The 22476-nt window shown below is 36.2% G+C and overlaps 2 protein-coding genes across 5 annotated transcripts in view; one reads left to right on the plus strand and one right to left on the minus strand.

Annotated features, from left to right (window-relative positions):
• dmrt93B (doublesex-Mab related 93B) overlaps nt 1–22476 on the minus strand; it is a 152941-nt gene that overhangs the window by 67523 nt on the left and 62942 nt on the right. The window lies entirely within an intron of this gene.
• The window catches only part of LOC110834441 (GTP-binding protein Di-Ras2), a 117919-nt gene that overhangs the window by 36487 nt on the left and 58956 nt on the right, over nt 1–22476 (plus strand). The window contains exon 1 of one of the 3 annotated variants that reach the window (XM_087359508.1): nt 1224–2156. The exons of 1 other annotated variant lie outside the window; for it this stretch is intronic. Coding sequence is in view for 1 of the 2 variants with exons in the window: in XM_022073590.2 (XP_021929282.1) it covers nt 1529–1538 (10 nt within the window). In the remaining variant the exon portion in view is untranslated. Of the gene's footprint in view, nt 1–1223; nt 2157–22476 lie in introns of those variants that run through there. One more of the 3 variants, XM_022073590.2, reaches the window with a different exon arrangement.

Genomic DNA, 22476 nt, shown 5'->3' on the forward strand with positions numbered 1-22476 from the left:
CTTGGCTTGACCATAACCACTCGTAGAATTAAATCTGTTCTTAAGTTCTTCCTGAATATAATTTAAATTTGTCAATGTCGTGTCTAAATATTAGAAGTGAAATATTTTTTTCAGGTAATTCATTTGTGACCTTTATATTATAATTTTATCCTGTATTCTATTCACGAGATGTTATCTGTTCTTGGTTACTTCGTAAATAAACTTTAGTTGAGAACATTTTCTTACAGTATACAAACTAACATGGTCATTTTATGAAACATGGTCTTATGTTTAATTCCTGCTTCATATCCAAATATACAATACGACAGGGTCATATATGATATGTTTAATAACTGATAATGAATAATAAACTTATATTGTGTTTTGCCAATTGCAACCTCGGCCAACAGAACAGATCTTCTAGGTTATATCTAATAATATTCAGACAACCCTTTAATAGTGAAAGTTTTGCATAAAAGCATATTATATATGATTATTAAATTACAAATTATGCTAGAATATAATAGCATGTGAGAATCATAAATTATTCTCGGAAATTATAAAGAATGTTCTATTTAAAAAAAAACATCTTCAACTAGAACAGTATTTGTAAGTCTCGCGATATCAATATAATAAAACAAATGAATAGATTTTTAGTTTTGATTTGTTAGGAGCGGATGTTGAAATTCTCAAGCACATTATCAAAGAGAAACAAGTTTGTTACCATATTCGATACCTCCTTGTCAAGATACTCATTGTTAAATGCTTCACAAACGATAATAAACGATTTCGATTCGATTGGATAATCGATAATTATCTATTATTCCATTATAATTAACATACGTACTGCTCGTAAATACACCATGTTCGTATCTATACAAATTTCGCGCAAATGACATACGCTGCAGCCTATAAACCAGGATTACCTTAACTCGAGTTCCAAGGGGGGAACTGGGAGTATCTATTACACGGGGTTGGACCTGCTCTGATATCATTCTGTCTGCAGCGCGTGATAGTTGCTGAATTTTATTTTAAATGACACAGCTCATGTTTATCCTTTAATGACGTCATCCATGCGAAGTGAAGAAAGATCTTGGCCATGTAAGAAGCTTACATAAGAGACTACAGTATTAAGTAACATTTTACTGAGGTTAAAAGAGTCCGTTGCGATGAGCGAACGTGTCTCGCACCTTGTTGGCTTCACCGCGATCGACCGGTCGCTCCGACTGTGCTATGATGTTCAGTGGGTCCTTGCTCGCTCTACATGCAGGTCAGTCAGTTCGCTGTGAGAGATGGCTGCAGAAAGGAGCCACCGGTGATTGGTTAGCTCGATTTGCCAAACTGTCATGGCGACCGACGACGACCAGATATTCTGTGCTGTCACGCTAACCTAAAGTAAAACATCTGTAGGTCGCGTGTTGTACCGTGATGCAATGCAGAACATTGGTTTTATGTGATTTACATCTCAGAACACCGACAAGTGATATATCGAAACACAGACAACGAAATTTTTAATTATTAGTAGTAGGACAGTGCAAATCTAGATCAAATGGATCAAGGTATTTATATAAAACTCTTCGTGTATTTCTGTTATTATTTGTAAGTTATTTTGGTGTTGTGACGTTTTAACTCATGTTTCAGTGGATAATGCTTTTATATATCTGTACTGTTACATCAGCTTGCAACAAGTATGCTATACTACACTGTACAAAAACATTTCCTCATTTGTGGATGTATTATCACGGCCTGTTGACAAAACTGCACTCACATTTTGTACTTCAACCATTAGATTCTTTATTTAGCTTTTAATAACGTGTACTGTTTTATAATTAAAACTGAGAACTATAAACATACACACTTGAAGATAATTTTGAACACTGAACACGAATAAAATATGTTGTAACCACCAGCTAACGTGAAATGAATTATAAACTTACTTCAGAAGAACATCTTCACACTGACTTTACGACACTGCATTGTAGTGCGACAGTGGCAAATGACATTTCGAGTATTTACATTGATGAAATTGATGTAAAAGACTCAGATTCGACCCTCGTCAGGCCAGCTTAAATCAATCCCTGGACACGTGAACAGAATTCAACTACACATAATGATGAAGACTAGCACATGGGAGTCTACATGCGTGAATCACGAGTGACACTTCACAAATAAAAAAAGTAAATTGGTAATCTGTTTAAACTTTCACAGATGTAAATGTTGTTAATATCCTTAATAAGATTGTAAACCGGTGTAAAATATTTCACCCAAGGACATGATCCTGACGTGGGAGGTCTAGCGTTTGATCACCAATCTGGAGTACAATATATACTTATCCAGTCTATCTGACAGTTGAATTATTTAAATCATAAATAAATCCCTATAAATAATAGGTATACAATATAATAACACTGATCATCAAATTACTCTAAAGCGTATAATAGCGAATTTAAAATGGATGTCATCTTCTTCGAGACTTTTAAATCGATATAACATTGTAGTTGTCTTGCACATAGAAATTCCTTAGTGCTGAAATACATGTCACGTTGAAATGTAGTTTGCAGTAGATATATTGAATAATGTAATAAACTGACTGTAGTACCCCACAAAGCCAGCCACAAATAGTAGATTTAATGGAGTATCCTTGAATAGGTATGAGCAACTTTAATATTATTACACGTGTATCTCTGAGGTATGTTAGACGTTCGTTGTCTATCAACGATTATCACTACAATAATCAAAGCCAACTTCACATATTTTACATCAGTAATAAGAAACATTCTTAGCAATACGGAGTAGATATGTTCAGGATCCAAATTTTACAAATAAACTGTCCATCATTTTGCAGAAAGCTTGTCAATAAACGTGTGCATATCCTTGGATTCTTGGACAGTCTTCCTAAGTCTTAGTTTCGGAATCTGGTGAGCCACCCAATCGGTTGGGCCCACCGGAAAATGCGAAACCCAGTCACTGTGTGGGACTTTACGTGTTCCTCACGCTCCAACGTGACCGAGCGTCCATGTTTGTCTCCTTTATTCTTGGGTAATACGCAACAATACGCCACGGTGGTCTAGCGGTTAGAACGCTGGTCTTGTAATCCTGGGGTCTCGGGTTCGATTCCCGGCGGCGCCCGAATTTATAACTTGTGTTGGGCAAGGCCGTGGTCTAGGCAACACGGAGTTTTCCTCCGTGGCATCCCAACAATTACTCCATTCACACACAGAAGAAGGCAATGGCAAACCACTTCTGGATCATCTGCCATGAACGTATATGAACAGGTCCCAGTCCGAGAAAAGGATGGAAGGATCCTGTTCATATGGACCTGTCGTCAGACAGAACACTAAATAAATAAAATAAACTACGCAACACGTGTGACACGAAGTTATTGTTGTAACAATGTGAAGAGATTTTTTTTCTGGAACAATGTCTCGCCGATTCGAAAAGGTTACTGTTGAAATACACTTTTTGCTATGGGAACCGATGTAATTGTTGTAACACGTTGAAGCTATGGCGAAATTTAGTTGCCCCTTGGCTCTAGGCAAACCCCATGGTTTCTTAAAAGGGCGAGCCGAAACCAGGTTTACTCGGTGGGTTTCGCACTTAACACAAACTGAGAGCTTCTACATCAGACTTGCCCCTTATTTGGTCTTTGACACATTCTACGTGCCTCACTTTGACGTCCACCCCGCCCTCTCGGATACAAACCCCTGGGTTTCAACCATGATTGGTTAGACTACCATCGGAACTGCTCACCACTGCTTCTCCATAGACGGGTTTAGGACACCTCTGGGGCCTGCACCCCCCCCCCCCTGAAGCTACAGAAACATGTCCTTTCATGGGCTTCCCAACCTGAGCCTCTACTCCCCTGTGGTCCCACCCTCCGAGCTGAACCAATGTAAACCCTGGTTATTGTTGGTTCACAGTGTTTCAACATTAACCTTCGATGTTATTATTGCATTAATTTCATGGTGAATCTTTGTCAAAAATTGTTGTTTTCCATGTCCTTTGAAATGTGATTAGTTTAAGCTTATCTTGCATCTCGTTTGTGGTTGTTTCATTGTTTGTCTTAACCCTTTTAATGAAACGTGAATGTCGTTTAAGAAAGTTTAACTCCGAACAGTAAACATGGTGAAAATTGATACTGCATAAATTTATTTGTAAATATATAAATTTCAACTCCAAGATTACATAATCAGACCTATTTACGTAAAGTAATTTTTATTAATAAAAATATTGTATATTACGAGAAAATATATCTTCGTAACAATATTTACAACCGAAATGGAAGAATTAGTTTTTAGAATGTACTCGGGGTGAATGTTAAATGCGTTGGAATCGTGTTTGTTGTGCAGTAACACAAATCCTATTAAAATCTCTTGTAATGGACCTCTTCAAGGGCGTAATGGAGTACAGTCACGCTCAAAAATTAAGGCATGGGATGAAGAAATTAAAGAGAGAATGTTTTCAAATAAGAGTGTGCAACGCTGTTGTGCGGAATAGTATAACAAAAGTTCGAAGGCGTAAGTTCCACGTTCGTCCTCCAAGTCCATTCCTTCCGTTACCAAACGTCACAGCTGCTATGCAATATGCTGTACAGGTTGCATCCTCACACAAACGCAGGGGCCAGAAGTCCCTTTATCATGGCAAACCGTTTGTCATCCTAACATAACTGACTGATGAAGGTAGTAAGAACCTCTGAAACGTCGGCGAATTTTTACCAGACGACACAAAGCAACATTTCACAAGACAGTTAGTCATCTTCTGCTGTGAGAACTTGAAATGTCACGAGATACGATTGGTTTAAATTATCCGGAAAACTGACCAATCAAATGTACTAATTCTTTGGAAATGTTATAGCTTGCCTGTCTTTTGTTGTATTTACTGTCGATATGGATTCTTTCGTAAATATTTGTGGTAAATATCTGTGCACAATGCACAATTATGAATTGCAAATAATTAATTGTCCACAATGGTTGTCCTTCACGCCGGACATCGGACATAATGCATGCCAAATATCACATTTATGTTGAAAAGGGATTAAGCCACTGCTCTTAAGCTTACATTTGCAGTGTCTGGCATCTCTGGATAAAATGTAATTTCCTCAGAACAACAGGTCTTATTTACTATTTTATTATTACGTAGGATCTGAGGTTTTCACAGCGATGAGTATGAAGATTTCTGTCTTCTGGGTTGTTGCGCTGTGTAGTCTGGTCTATGTTTACCAACGTTTCGGAGGTCATACTGCCTCCGTCATCAGGGCGATGAGTATGAAGATTTCTGTCTTCTGGGTTGTTGCGCTGTGTAGTCTGGTCTATGTTTACCAACGTTTCGGAGGTCATACTGCCTCCGTCATCAGGGCGATGAGTCTGAAGATTTCTGTCTTCTGGGTTGTTGCGCTGTGTAGTCTGGTCTATGTTTACCAACGTTTCGGAGGTCATACTGCCTCCGTCATCAGGGCGATGAGTCTGAAGATTTCTGTCTTCTGGGTTGTTGCGCTGTGTAGTCTGGTCTATGTTTACCAACGTTTCGGAGGTCATACTGCCTCCATCATCAGAGCGATGAGTCTGAAGATTTCTGTCTTCTGGGTTGTTGCGCTGTGTAGTCTGGTCCATGTTTACCAACGTTTCGGAGGTCATACTGCCTCCGTCATCAGGGCGATGAGTATGAAGATTTCTGTCTTCTGGGTTGTTGCGCTGTGTAGTCTGGTCAATGTTAACCAACGTGTCGGAGGTCATACTGCCTCCGTCATCAGAGTATGAAGATTTCTGTCTTCTGGGTTATTGCGCTGTGTAGTCTGGTCGATGTTTACCAACGTTTCAGAGGTCATACTGCCTCCGTCATCAGGGCGATGAGTCTGAAGATTTCTGTCTTCTGGGTTGTTGCGCTGTGTAGTCTGGTCTATGTTTACCGACGTTTCGGAGGTCATACTGCCTCCGTCATCAGGGCGATGAGTATGAAGATTTCTGTCTTCTGGGTTGTTGCGCTGTGTAGTCTGGTCTATGTTTACCGACGTTTCAGAGGTCATACTGCCTCCATCATCAGAGCAATGAAGATTTCTGTCTTCTGGGTTGTTGCGCTGTGTAGTCTGGTAGATGTTTACCGACGTTTCAGAGGTCATACTGCCTCCATCATCAGAGCGATGAAGATTTCTGTCTTCTGGGTTGCGCTGTGTAGTCTGGTAGATGTTAACCAACATTTCGAGGTCATACTGCCTCCATCATCAGGGCGATGAAGATTTCTGTTTTCTGGGTTGTTGCGCTGTGTAGTCTGGTAGATGTTAACCAACGTTTCGGAGGTCATACCGCCTCCATCATCAGGACGAGATTTGAAGTTTTCACAGCGGCGAGTCTCAAGAATTCTGTCTTCTGGGTTGTTGCGCTGTGTAGTCTGGTCTATGTTTACCAACGTTTCAGAGGTCATACTGCCTCCATCATCAGAGCAATGAAGATTTCTGTCTTCTGGGTTGTTGCGCTGTGTAGTCTGGTAGATGTTTACCGACGTTTCAGAGGTCATACTGCCTCCATCATCAGAGCGATGAAGATTTCTGTCTTCTGGGTTGCGCTGTGTAGTCTGGTAGATGTTAACCAACATTTCGAGGTCATACTGCCTCCATCATCAGGGCGATGAAGATTTCTGTCTTCTGGGTTGTTGCGCTGTGTAGTCTAGTCGATGTTAACCAACGTTTCGGAGGTCATACCGCCTCCATCATCAGGACGAGATTTGAAGTTTTCACAGCGGCGAGTCTCAAGATTTCTGTCTTCTGGGTTGTTGCGCTGTGTAGTCTGGTCTATGTTTACCAACGTTTCGGAGGTCATACTGCCTCCGTCATCAGGGCGATGAGTATAAAGATTTCTGTCTTCTGGGTTGTTGCGCTGTGTAGTCTGGTAGATGTTAACCAACGTTTCGAGGTCATACTGCCTCCATCATCAGGGCGATGAAGATTTCTGTCTTCTGGGTTGTTGCGCTGTGTAGTCTGGTAGATGTTTACCGACGTTTCAGAGGTCATACTGCCTCCATCATCAGAGCAATGAAGATTTCTGTCTTCTGGGTTGTTGCGCTGTGTAGTCTGCTAGATGTTTACCGACGTTTCAGAGGTCATACTGCCTCCATCATCAGAGCGATGAAGATTTCTGTCTTCTGGGTTGCGCTGTGTAGTCTGGTAGATGTCAACCAACGTTTCGAGGTCATACTGCCTCCATCATCAGGGCGATGAAGATTTCTGTCTTCTGGGTTGTTGCGCTGTGTAGTCTGGTAGATGTTTACCAACGTTTCAGATGTCCTTGCTGCCTCCATCGTCGGGGCGATGAGTCATCGTTCTGATGATGCTATCTCCTTGTTCTATTATGTGTAAAAAACGCATTAAATTTCAATGAGAATGACGTCCTTTTTATTTTGACACCTTACTATTTTTTTAATTTCTGATCTTCACCTTCTGATTTATTTCTGCTGTATTCGTTAACAATTCCTTTTGTTTCTCCGTCCTATTGTCTTCCGTCTTCCATTGTGTTGCGTTGTTGAAGGATCCAAATGGATGAAACGTTCGTTTCGTTTCATTCATATTTCAGCCCCTAAATCTCTAATAGAGGGGGTGAGTAAGGGGGGTCAGAAGGGGGAAGGAAGGAGCCCCCCTCGGGTTGGCGAGCGAAACCACTAGGTTTTCGTAGTAACTATGGTATGACCCGTTGTGTCACTGTCTGTTCTTCAAGAAAGTCCCTCTCTGCAATGTTGAAATGTAGAAAATTACTGATGGAATGATTAAAACTCAGAAAACTCCCTGGATCGATTCTTGGTAAGGGTGGTATTTATAGGTCGGAACCTAAGCAGAATAGAAGGTGACCTACCCCAAAAAAATTTCGTCACGAACAGAACATTACAGGAACAATGACTACAATCCCGAAAGACTGTACTGGGTTCGAGTCTCGGTGAAGATGGGTTTAGGGACAACGATAATGATAATTCATTTAAGTTATTTATTATTAGCGTGCTGTATAGACAGCCAGAAGATAAGAACACAAGAACACGATAATAAATACTGAAAGGTAACAACAAAGATACTATCAAAAATTACAAGAATTTTGATGTCTATACTTTTGAAATGTTTTGTCCTATGGGATATTATATAACCTTTAATACATTTGTCATAATTAAATTAATTCGTAAACATTCTTGTGTATACTGTGGGGAAGAGTATTCTGCTATGCCAGACACGTCGAAATATGGACAAATTAATTAAGGTAATGCATGTATAATTATAATTTATGGCCTGTTCATTGTTTGTGGCAGGAAGTATAACATCAAAGTGATACAATTAATATAATTATTTCAATGCATGAAAAATTCGCAAATGTGTCTAATCCTTTGATTCCGAAGCTTATCTAAATATTTAAAAATTCAGTTCGTACCGTAAAGAAAATAACACGTCTCTATTACGAAAATCAGTTGCTAAATGTCTTTTGAGGAAAATAATCTTTGTTTACAATGAAAATTATAAGAAAGCCATAAATACACTGTAGACAAAAAACAGAGAGTTACGATTGTTAAATAAGGTGGTATATACAGTTACCACCGGCTTTAGAAGGCTGAAGTTATAAATCTGATCAATTATTTTTAGGAAAAAAAAGAAATTGCCGGATGGCAAAACCATTCAAAACAAAAATACGTGTATATCGACTTTTCAGGAATCGACTGACGTCATTTCAGAAACAGAACTACTTGTGTTGTCACTGTAAGAGTGTTAAATATGTATCATATTTGCTTTTAGTGGACTCTTCGCATAAACCAAATAAAATTAAAGCTTACCTGAAGGTCATCATGTTACGTCTCCGAAACTACTTAAAGGAATTGGATTAAATTTGTGTTCTACAGCAGAAACTGTAGAGTGAATTATTTTTTTATTCTTAGACTCAGTGTTCAATATAATCCCCTATTTACACCAAGTTCAAATCTAACTTCACAGTTTCTAAAAATCGACTCAGATTATCAGCACGTAACATAATTTGCATAACGTATTAAGACATAACTTATAATCGAATTATATTTTAGTGAAGTGCATATTTATTGATGAATGTTCTAGTTTGGGCTTTGTTGTATCTGCAGTGTTACTGTATCCGTAATAAAAAAAATTTAAAAATATGTAAAACTTCATACAAAGCACAGAGAAAAAGTGTAGACCTAAGACTTGTATTTAAAATTTGAGTACGATAATACATTTCCATTGTTTTATACAACCCCAGTTTCTAAACTGCTAAATTTTAAGTTTATTTAAAATTCACCAATTTTTAGATGCAACTAATACTGTTAAATCTTTCATCTGTTCTGCCAACAGTTTTGGCAAGTTAAAATTCAGTTTTCGTAAAAACATTAAAAGCTTCGTTAATCACACGGTTTATCCTCAAGATACAGACAGAGGATATAAGACCTCAAACTATATAATATTAAATCTCGAACAGCCGACAAAGGGTGATACTCGAGCTTGTGGGTTGTGCTGAGGGTAAGATATCGGCATGTTATAAATGTTACACAGGATTTTGTTCTCGGACGTGTTCTTTGGAACGACATGAGTAGAAACGGAAAGTAAACATCAGATTTGCAAATGGAAATTAAAATTATATAGGTCAGTGAAAGAATAAATAAAATATACTTTCGATATAATGGAAGTACAGGACGTCAGAAAAGATAAAGGTAGAGCAGTGATGGAAGATTTATTTTTATGTGCTATTAAAGAGGCAATATAACAGAGTGTAGACTGAATTCTTCTGGGTCAAAATAGGGGCCACCTGCGAGATGTTTAAATAAAGTAAATTTTAGAATATAAGAAATTTGGAATTTGTTGAGTACTTGATAGACCACAAGCCTCTAAAGTAGTATATTTTTTATGAAGTTGGATATCTAATTATTCAGGATATTAGGTCATTTGTTGGGTCATGTTGTGAGCGTAGATAAAGTGTATTTATAATTGTTCGTCGTCACTCAATAATTAATAATTTCATATACTTGTACACTAATTATAATTATTCGTACTATTTAATTTATTTTTTGCGACATATTTCAAATTTCATTTTCCTTCTTCATGCCTTTATTGTTCTCAAAGATTATTTTATGTACATTAAAATTATTTTTAAAGATTAGGTATAGAATAATATTATTTGGGAGATGTAATTTGTTGCACAGGGAAGATATAAAAAATTAAAATAAACCAAAATTTTATTTTGTCATTGATTATGGTTATTACCTTTACGTTACGTTCATATTATACAAGTGTAAAACTAATAGACATATTCTTGTGTGAAATTCACTGGAATTTCATTTTTATAACTTTGGTTGCCTTGTCAGATTAACGGTTAATATTCGTTTAATGTTAGAATTGGATGCACTATTACTTTATAATATTTCATTAGATACCAAGTACAGTTTCTATTTGTACATTCTTGTGACAATCGTATATGGCGAAAACAAAATATTGTGTTTTAATTTTTAATTAAATTGTATTTAACATACTTCATCTGCCAAAGAGTAACGATTTCAGGCCATGTCAGAGGCGAATGTAAAGACGATAGTTTTCTGGTATAACTTACCGACGTTTCAGAGGTACTTCCACCATTAACACGACACTCATTTCCCTGAAACGTCGGTAAATTATACCAGACTACATGACACAAGACCCCAGAAGACAGTCATTTTTAGTAACATTCTATTCCTATTGTTTTAAAACTAATTTTAATATGTGTAATAAAGTAGTTTGCGAGAATATTAAAAGTTGAAGATGGACAATTAGTCTGAAATTCGTCGCAAAAGAAATAATGTAAAGACATGCAATAAATGAGTATACAAGTGCATATTATTTAAAGAAGGACAATTATAATATTTCTGTTCGGTTATTAATGAATGCAAATTCAGAGTACACTTAATTTTAAGTATCAATAATATTTGAAATGGTCTGTTAGTTTGCATTGAAGTAGTGTACCATTTACATTACTCCTTTCTATACATTGTGTTTATTATATTCTTGCAATTCTGCTTTGAAAATAATTATAATTACAAATGAATCCAACAGATGTCTCAACTGAAGAACAAAACACGGCAGTTTGACAATTGTTTCTGTTTTCTATTGAGAACGTCAGTTATCAAACAATTGGATTTTATGAAACACAGTAGACTCTAGTTTATAGAGTAGAACGTAGTCACTTAGAATGGAGTTGGGGCTTTTATAACCTCAATGAAATTCTCTAATTTGCATAGCGATTTTCTTAGTTTGATTTCAGCGCATAATATCATTGATTTTAATACGATAAGTTAATTATTACACAGCCGGCGACTGCCCAAATTGTGTCCTACCTTTATCACAATTTTTTACAAGAAAACTATTAACTTTTGCGTGGATTGACTGTTCTCAATTGATAATCAGCAGAAAATATAACATTTTGTTGGAGTTGGGATTTGCTATTTCTTCCGAAAATTTCTCCTAATCACTGTTTATAATCGCTGACCTCAGATAAATTTCCGGCGAGCTTCGTGTAACAACGAGGGTAGACAGAAAATAACACTTTATCGATCTCAAGACCAAATTTTGTTATTAACGCCACGAATCAATTGTGTAGAATAAAAGGGAGTGACCAACTGTACAAACAGACACGTTGTAAGTTGAAATGTCTGCGATACTCTGTCATTATGTACAATATATATTTGCAATTATTCGAAAAATAATTTTGAAAAAAAAAACATTTATTATAATTTTGTCTGAAAATAATATCGCAACTGTTTCCCGGCGGATTTCGATGCAACTCAGTGTAATAAGCCTACACAAATAATTTCGGGGCTGATAGTTTTTGGTTTAATTTGATACATTTTAAAGACCGGTATGATAAGGCACGTACATGAATTACAGATTTTGATAAAACGTCATATACTGCACACACATTCTGTATTTCATTAAGTTTAACTGATTTAAGAACTAATTTTATGATGACTTTACTTAAGAACCCAATGGAACTTTTAGGATTTTAGTTCTCTGACAGAATTCGGTGGATTAGGATACATAAAACAATAGTTTTGCCTATTGTCTTGTATGGTTGTGAAACATGGTCTCTTACCTTGAATGGAAGGACGTATATTACAGGTGTGTGAAAACAATGTAATCAGGAAGATATTTAGACCTAGGAGGGATTAAATAAGTGAGGAATTTAGAATATTTCATAACGAGGGGATGCGTGAATTGTACGGGTCACCTGGAATAGTGAAGATAATGAAATCTAGGAGGCTCTGATGGACTGAGCACACAGCACGCAGGGGGGTGGCAAGGGGTTTATGCAGAATTTTTGTAAGGAATTCTACTGGAAACGACCACTGGGCAGACCAAGAAGGAAATGGGAGAATAATATTAAGATGGATCTTAGGGAGGTGGGCTATGAGGATGGTAAATGGATGGAGTTGGCTCAGGATCGTGGCCGGTGGCGGATTTGGTGTTGTCGGTGTTGGACCTGCGGGTCCTGCTACCGGGGAGTTAGTTAGTTAGTTAGACAGAGTTTTGTGAACTTTGATATAGCCTATACAATTCCTGTTAGGCTACATCTACAGAGAATATTTATACACACGTTCAATGAGTAAAATAAAGACTTCACCATTATTCGTTTCTTAATCACAGGAAAGGTATTGCAGTGCCATCTGTTAAGTGTAGACAACACTACGTTCCCCTCGTAAACACAACACACGAACATCGATAATAAGGTTAATATTTTGTATTAAAATGTGTATACATTTTTTACGAACACCTGTATATAACCACGTGTAACTTTCATTCATTATTAATCGTTTTAAAGGTAGTGGGCTCTTGTGAACGTGTAAATAAAACATCCGGAAACATAAAATGTTCGAAATATTTTGACTATAGCACGAGGAAGTCTTCTGGGATGCTGCGCCTTGTTGTCTGGGAGAAACTTACTGACGTTTGAGAGGTGATTATTGTATCTATCATGAGGGCAATGAGTCACCGACGTTTCAGAGGTATTTAGATCAAGGCGATTAGTCATTCATCGGACAATGAGTCGTCGACGTTTCAGAGGTTCAGTAAGAAATCTGTATAATGTCAGTGAATTTCTACCAAAATAAAGACAGCGATCTTCATAATTCGCCACCGTGAGACTACCAAAGTCCACAATCAGACCATTAATCAATATTTTCCCCCCAAATAAAACAGCAAGAAAATTTATAATTTTAGGCGTATTAAACTTTACATATTTAGACTGGAGATGGCAGGATAACTGAATGTGAAATTAATGTTTGTTGACTTTCTACCAATTTAATCTTTTTTTACAACCAAAATTGAAATATAATACTCGTTTTAATTACACGTCCTACGCATACAATCTGTTTCATTTTATTGACTAATTACTGTAACAGCACATAATTAAAAACGTCTCGTAAACTAACATTGTATTATTAAATCAAATAATTGCAGTTTTAATGACAACAACAGTATTCAAATTCGCTTCAGTGACTCTAAGCAAAACGCTGAAAGTCTATAGGTGGTGATTCTACTTAGTTACTTAATAAGATAGTGTAGTTGCGTCATATTGTGACTTATTAAATTAAAATTAAATTATTTGGTTATTCCGTCAAATCACAATGTATTTAAAATAAGATAATTAAAATAATTAATTAAAATATCATATTTTAATTGATATTTTAATTATCTTATTTTAAATACATTGTGATTTGACGGAATAACCAAATAATTTAATTTTAATTTAGTTATTTAATGCGTGTAGTCATATAATCGATAAGAAGTAAGCAACTAATCGCACAGAAACTTGTCACATTGATTCAGGGACGATTCAAATATTTAATCACGAGAGCCAACACCTTAAACGACCAGGGAGAGAAAGGCTCATAAACTACTAATCAAGTGGCCCATTAAAGGGCTCCACAAACCACAAACGCGGGTAATAAGTGTCTTACACCAGGCATTGAACTTTGAAATTGTACACTGTTGGTGTCTGTCAGTATTATAATTTATTAATCTATAATAAAAGAGTGAAAAGAGTTGAAATTTAAGTAAAAAATTATTTATATTACATTTCATATATTTAACAAATAAATGTGTTTTAAATAAAAGTTATAGAGTATAATTAGGTGTACATTTTATGTTATGAACAAATATTTCGTACTATAAGGAATTTCCGAGTAAATTATTTTCTAATGTAGTGCAAGTTTTAGTAGTCGTCGTCCATTAGATTCAAGTGGTTTATATTGGTTTACTATGTTTTTGTGGTTATTAAATAAATATTTATTCCCTTCAAGTCTTAATTTTTAAGCTTGTCCAATCAGGCACGTTCCTTGGGACCCCTTCGAAAATTCATTTCTGTAGTTTGAAGGTCATAAACGTTTTTTTAAACAAAGCTTTAACTTTCGTATAAAAATGTGAAAACTGTCATTACTTTATAAATTTTTAAACTTTCTCGTTGCTTCGCATTTTTGTGTCCTGTTTATCGTCCTAATTGATCCCCAAGCTATACACACAAATCAGTTTAGTAAGGAACGCAACATTCTAAGTAGGGAAAATTTAAATCTTTGTCCAAAATTGAATTTGAAACGATCATTTTTTAGCAAATTACATATTTTATTTTAAAGGTACTGCTTTTTCTATTCTTAATTATATTTTCGTATTGATATAATTAGATGTAGCGTTAACAAAGCGATTGAAATGAAATTTTCAAATTTCATACCTAATGCCGTTTTCTGTTTATTGCTGATACAGCTCAAACTCAAATATTTGCGTTTAGACAATATCAGATTTATTTGATTTATTTGTATTATTATTATTATTATTATTATTATTATTATTATTATTATTTAGTATTATTTATTTCATTTAAAATTATTAAATTGAATTATATTACTTAGGTATCGTATTTAGCTCATTTATTTGTGAAATATGATTCAATAAATGAATCGAATTATTATTATTAATATGGTACATTTATATATTTAGTTTCATTTGTTTGTTTGTTTTACTTTTATTATTATTGAAATAAATTAATTACTTATTATATCTTATCCTGTATTCTGGTTTAGTGCTTGGCTGTTATTGGCCTTATTTGGCTGTTGTCAAGCTCTTAAATAAATGAATTAAATTGAATTGAATTGAATTTATCGGAGCCTTCACTAATACAGACAATATCGTGTTGAATGAAAGATTGACATTAAATATTGAATGGGAAAGGATGTGTAAGGAAGAGGTCGTGGTCTTACTTAAGGCACTATCCTAACATTCGCCTGAAGGGACTGAGCAAAACGACGAAGAACCTCAGTCTAGACAGCCGGTATCTGGGCCGAGACTTGAACCTGATACCTCCCGATAACGAATTTCAGACGGGTTAATAAAATCCTGACATGTCAAAATAAACTGACCACCAACATAAACTGCTAAAGAACTTCTAATTTAAGTTCCGAGTTGCTGTTGTGGAAACTCGTTTTAATTAATCCAGACTTTGGGATCATTGATGTGGAAACGAGCCAACATGAAGCCCGAAGCCAACTTCTGATTTGGGGGAGGGGGAGGGGGTAGTTTTAATATCCCTCACTTAATTTAATCTGCCGACCGAACCGCTGCAGCCGAGATTAACTGCTATCCTGTTACACGAAGGATTTATTATAACGGGAAATGACTGTCGTTCTTGTACTGAGGATTTGAGCCAGCAAAAACAAATCACAACAGTCGATGCATTACTGCAGTTCTGCCAACCATGGACTGAAGTCATTCTTTCACCATTTGTATCCAGATATCTGATTTTATGTGTCTGATACCCTAAATCTGTTACAGAAAAGTCGGTCGGTTGATTGACTGATTGATTGATCTCTACCTTTTAGATTAATAGTTCCATTCGTGTTTTGTGTCAATTCTTAAATTTATTGTCCAACATGCTTACAGACTTTCTTTTATAGGGTCATGATATGGCCCAAAATATTGGGCTAAATAATATTATAATTTGTTTGGATTTTAGATATGTTTAGCCCAAGACTTTGATTAATGTTAACATCAGCCGCGGTTCCCCGAACCCTCAGTTTACCATAAGTCCTTGGCCTCGCCAACCACGTGCTTTTCAAGAACGTAACTCCTTCGATTGGCAAGGGATTGTTAATAACAGTCGCCATATTGCATGGTTCAAGGTAACGGAAAAATCATACAGTATTAGTGACGAATAATCTTCACTGGAGAACAAAACCATTAATTTCTAAACCACGTGATTCCGTAAAAGGCAGTTTCAAGAAAACTTATAAAAAATGCTGGCAAACACGCTATATATTTTAGGCCTGGTGTGCACCCCCCAATAATAATTGGTAATATTAATAATTTTAATACATTTATAATTTACTAACGTATATATATTTATTATTCAAGTCATATACACAAACTTTTAAATTTTGATGTTAAAATTTAAAATTTAAAATTTAAAATTGATATTTTGCGCCATTCATCGTTATCTCGATGTTACAATGTTGCGCTTTAATATTTCTACATGTTTCGATGTCATAGCATCATCTTCAGGTTTTTATATTTAAAACTATTCTATATTTGTTAATGCAAGCTTTTCGTTGATTGTAGATTGTAGATTACTATTGTGGGTGTTTTCTTTGATCTTCTTATTATTTTGCATATTATGTTGCATATTATGTTAGTTGTTCATTGTTCTGTGAAATTATTAACAATATAATTAACATTTGAGTTATTAATATTATTTATATGAAAATGAGTTTGGATATTGTGATAAAAATTCATGTAAAAGTAAGAACATAATTACATACCATGAGATTGATGTGCAGTGTGTCCCCGTCTGATCAGGTGAATGTCAGTTTATAGACTAACGTATATTGCATCTACAATAATAAATTAATTTTATTTTTGGACTTATATTGTTTTTTAGAAGAACCCGCATAATATCATGTGGTTTTATGTCTTGTCACTGTTGCGATGACTAATTTAAGCCGCAATGGGTTCCTTTATGGTGAGTCAGTCCACTTTGGTTAATATAAAAACAACATGAGTCCAGGACTCTCGACGTTCAGACGTGAAACAGATTAGAAAAGGCTGCCCACTCGAAATAAAGGCTTGAACTGATGTGATTCATGTGGAAAACGCTTTAGTGTCACCTGGTTGCCATGGTAACAACAGTTCTATCAAAAAGTGGACTCGAGTGGTTTAAAATGACCGATTCGGTTGTTCTTGGCTAACTCTCGTTAACTCAGGCAGTATTTGTTTACATTTCTCCATTTCCAGTTTTACGAAACTAGCTGTCTGGAGCTGAACAGGATACACTCAGCTAGTCAAAGAAACCGCCCGCATTTTACGTAACCCTTAATTTAATTATTGTGTTCGTAGTAGCCAGTCAATGCCCTAAGCTACGCGAAACATTTAATAAAATATTGCTTTTATAGTTGTTAGGTTTTAATCCAACCTCGAAGCTAGAGGGCCACCCCTTTTCGATTGTCCACGATTACTTATGCAATATATTAAAAGATACCCTCCATATCTGAATGCCATCTCCTCCACTCGGAATCCAAAGACCTGCCTTGCCATGCTGACAAAGGACCTACTTAACTCGGACACAATTCTACTGACTCCCTAAATAATTTGAACAGGGATTATAAAATGTTTCACATAAAAGGTCGTGTAGGTGTTCATAAAACATCAATTACTATGTTTCCGTGATAATAAAATGGGTTTGGTACCGTCTTACTAAAAATTTAATAAAATTCATGGGTACTGTATTGTAATGACATACACGTAGGTGGAGTGTTATGGAGGATTATTTTTAGCCTAGATGTTATTTCATGCATGCAAATAGACCGTGAGTCATTTATCATTCACGTATCATTACTGTTCTATTTTTTGCACAGTATCCGTGTTCAATATCCCTGAATATATGTAACCAAGAAAAATAAATGGAAATTTCCCACACTTTTTATTTTTGTAATTCATCCTCCTGCACAGATGAACAGCCCAGAGAATGACAATTTATGTTTAAAAAATATTCTTATTCTCATCACTTTGCTTCTTATTAGTCACATATTTGTCGAGCTTTCTCAAGTGGACATAATATATGTTATGATATCGATCAGAAGAAATAAAATAAACCGTCATTGGTCGAAACTCCATCCGAAATTGTTATAATTTATTGACCACATCAAGTAATAAAGCATAATCTCTTTATTAGCAGTTTGAGCATTGCATTTCTGCTTCTCCGCGCGGAAAAATTGTATCATCTGTGCATCGCAGTGTAGGTCCCTCGCTTTCTCGCTCTTGCGCATGCGCGCGGAGTAATACAACAGCCCGCATCTGCCAGCACGTCTCAATAGCTGCGTAGATATCGTGACATGTCGAGTGTACTTAATGTTTTGTGTGTGTTTTTCCCTTCTTACACTTTTCTTTTCCCCCAGCAAGGTCTTAACATTATTGCTTGCGAGGGTTTCCAAGGTTTTCAAGAAAGAAATCCCCGCGAACGGTAAGAGTGTGTTGCAGTTCCATGCAAAATTTTCTTCGCCATATCATACCGAAGTTTAACTTTCTGCCGGCGGCGCGCTGTGTACCTGTAGTCTTACTGGTTTCTTTGTAGTGCAGCTGGTTCAAGCGAAGTGTTAGTAACAAGCCTATTTCGTTGTTTTATTTTAGGACAAATACGTTTAATACATCTGTTAAACCTCAGCGTCAAACATGGATATTAAATGAGCACAATAAATATCGAATACATGGCGTGTTCTCACACCCGGGCTGTATGAAAGTCCTGCTCGTTCTGTGACGACACATTTGCGCAAGCGTAATAACCGACTGTAGTGATTGGTCCATGTATTACGCAGTGTTTCATGGGTACCTGATCATACTGTTAAATACAGGGAAGACAAATTGATGGTAGAAAAACTACTGTAACCCAGTCGGGACAAAATCGGACCATGGATGATTTAAAATTAATAACAGATGGGCCCAATCGGTAATCCCAGTCAAGTAGGTGCCCGATTCGAATCCCGAATAAAGGAAAATGAAGTAATGAAACATCACACTGTAAATCAGGGATATCGAAGCAGTTTCCATTTAGACAATAACTTTTGTTACCATTTATAATTACTTATTTTGTTTACCGACGCTTTCAATGGCTTATAACGTCGAACGGCAGGGTAATTAGTAAGTAATGAATTTAAAAACAAAGCGATGTGACGTAATTTAAGGTACTGTCTTCGCATTTACGTAGATTAGACGGTGGAAAACTATGAAAGACGTCAAGATAACCGGTTTCCGGGACAAAATGTGAACGTGACATCTCCCGAATACGAAGCAGGGTAGCCAACTGCTCGTCCTCAAACTTCGCTAAAGCCACTTCTTAAGTCAGAAATTCATCATGTGGCAGTGTGGTGTATGATACATTTTTTCTGTTGTTTCGTCCAGAATATCATAGCGAGAAACAGATAAAGAAGGAAACACAAATCTCTACGTTGTGTTTACCTTCCTATATCATTCGTTACCGATTATTTTCGTCCGCGAAACGCATTATGTCAGATATGAAGTACCGTCTTTTGACGAAATAAGTGCCTTTTTAGTCGTCGACCTCAAAACAACACAACATAAAACCCAAAAAGTGAAGAATTGTGCAGAACAGTTCAGCTGCTGGTACCACATTAACTACATCAGACGGTGATACAGTAAAACCCCTCAAGTTGGACACCCCTTTATATTGGATAGTTTTAATTGGAACCGGCGAATATCCTATAATTTTACGCGTCCACAATACCCTATATCCTGGACACCTCTTCTGTTGTAAGTTGGACAGGTTCATGCACTTAGCTTCGATGCTTTTCAGGGAAACTTTTTCAGTTACATATTTTGTTATTTTGAATTTCTGACTGATGAATGCCTCCTCCCTGGAGGATTATCTTATGGACATTGAAGCCGTCATTGGAATTATTGCAAGTGTTTAACTATTCTTTTGCTGAAACCTTAACTGGACTACAGTATTGCAGAAGACAGTTTTAACTCCATCAGTTCTGTGCTTGCATTTGAGTTCAGACTGTGTTAACAGAAATGGAATTTTTCTTTTTGCGATGGGGAGTCGAAAATTGGTGGAATAAACTTTAGAAAATGTTATTGAGGCTGGGGTGTAATGTGCAATGCATGGGAGTGGGCTTCAAAAGATTATTATTAATACTATTGTCATTAATACAGTAGTTAGTGTATATAAGTAAATAGATTATATTGTTATTATAACACAATCTGATTTTTCTGTTTCCCTCTATCTTGGACACCTCTGTAAGTTGGACACATTTTCGTGGAACCCCAAGTGTCCAACTTAGAGAGGTTTTACTGTAATTCCAAGTGAAGCCAGAATTATAATTTTCAACACAATTTCTTCTTATGCTAAAAATATTTATTAAAAATCATAATATTTAGTAAATTGGTTCTAATTCTGTCTTCAGGTTAGAGGATAAATGTCTAATCTGCTGGGCTGATTAAGACAGAATCAAAATTATGTACATCGGAACTCTGCCTATAACCTAACCTAGTGCAATAAAGATTCTCTGCATTAAACTGATTGGTTCCGCTATTGATCTGCTCACTGCAGGCTAACACGTAGGCCCGCCAGTCGGTATGTGGGCGATAATTTACGATAAATAAATTATAGGCAGCATCACACCGTCTAAAGCAATGTATAAACATGAACACCAACGTCGATAACCTCTTACAACCGCGTATAATCGATTGTTCAGAGATCGCAGAAACGTTAGTGATTATTCGCGATGAACGGCGAACGTCAAATGGTGGAAGTCTCTTGTCGTAAGTCGTAGAGGTTCAATGTGTGTTCGTTGCTTTGTCTGGACGGTCAAATGTATTTAATACCTTGAGCTCCTCTTCACAAGTTAATCCGGCGTCTAGGTTGAAACCATGGGCTGCAAGTTTCATGTAAACAAGTTTGATGAGAGTGAAGGGAGGGCAGCAGGGAGGGAGGGAGGGTTGAGAGTGAGGGGGGGAGGGAGTAGCTCAGGAAGGGCGTACTAAAGTAATTTCCCAGCAGAATTACTTTGAACCTTGCTGTCTCAGTATATGGACGATGTTTTTGGTTTACGTATTATATGATCATTCTTGTACGCGCAAGCGCAGTTTGGTCCATACCACTACAAGGACTACTGAACAAATTAGTAAAGAAATTCTAAAGGGTTTTTGACGACGGTAGTTTAACTTAAAATTATTCATTGTCAGGACTTTTTCCATCGTATGTTCTTTAAAATCACGACGTTTCGGAGACAGTGACACAGACTAGCTCTATCTAAGGGACCCAGCAGAGTAGGCACATCTCACCTGAAGACGGAGACAGAACCAGCCTCCGAAACGTCGTGATTTTAAAGAACAGACGATGGAAAAAGTAATGACAATGAATAATTTTAAATTAGTAAATCGGTCGAAAATAATAGGCGAATTGTGTTTGTCCTCTCACTGATGTTCGTTTGCCCTGTTAGCATTTACAATGGTCCAAGACCGTTCGAAAACTGTGGTCCTGGTTTCTAGTCCCAGTGAACAGATTCATATAACTATGGGTTTTTTTGTACAAGGAGTCGTAACATATTTCCAGAAAAATTGACTCAGAAGTTGATTCTAAATTGGAATAAAGTATATAGAATTATCAATAAAAGATGGAAAATAGAAAATCAGGGACAGGAAATGGACACTTTACAAGAAAATAATCGACTCTATAGTGTCCCTGAAGATGTATCGTCAAATAAACTACAATTAATAATTTAAAAGGAAAACAATATTAATATTTCATAGCGTATGTGGTAATAGTACACACTGACATTATTTTGTTGCTGTAATGAGTCATTGACGGAAAAACCATCAGGCTGACACGAGACAAATAACCTGTAACACGCATTTAATCACAGATACTTTTAACTTGCTCAATATTCTATCAGTTTCAATTAAAAATGATGAAAATAATGCTTTAAATGACATCACTAATCTAATAAATATTATAAAATCACAACTGTTTTACAATATAGCTTAATTATATACTTAAAATAAATTATTACGCTGTAGAATGATGTAGATACTTTTGTTATAATATTTATAAATAATAATTAATCTTTATTGGCTTATGTTTTCGATTTTCGAGAATACACTGTCAACTTTTCCTGATATTCATACGTATTGTTCTCTATTACAAGTTGACGCATGGTGACAAAGAGTGACGACATAACACATTTAAACTGTGAGTGTTTCGATTTGTCTGTACTAGTTAATTAAACCTGGTTTTGATAATTCATTCATGTAAGTTTAAGCCACATAGGCGCTGGACAAATCCATTTTCTTCCTCATCAGAAATCGGGGCTTTAATCGCCTTCTTCCTGAAGGAACAGCTTCTATTAAAATTAGTTATATGAGATCCAAATACATTTTCCAAATCTATTTCAACATGTGCCCGACACCAACTGAAATGAGGCCCGCGAAATTATTTCTTAATTTGT

This window comes from Zootermopsis nevadensis, unplaced genomic scaffold (genome assembly GCF_977971745.1).
Source record: "Zootermopsis nevadensis isolate Lab colony 2312 unplaced genomic scaffold, Znev_1.0 Znev_ptg000031l, whole genome shotgun sequence".
Lineage (NCBI taxonomy): Eukaryota > Metazoa > Arthropoda > Insecta > Blattodea > Termopsidae > Zootermopsis > Zootermopsis nevadensis.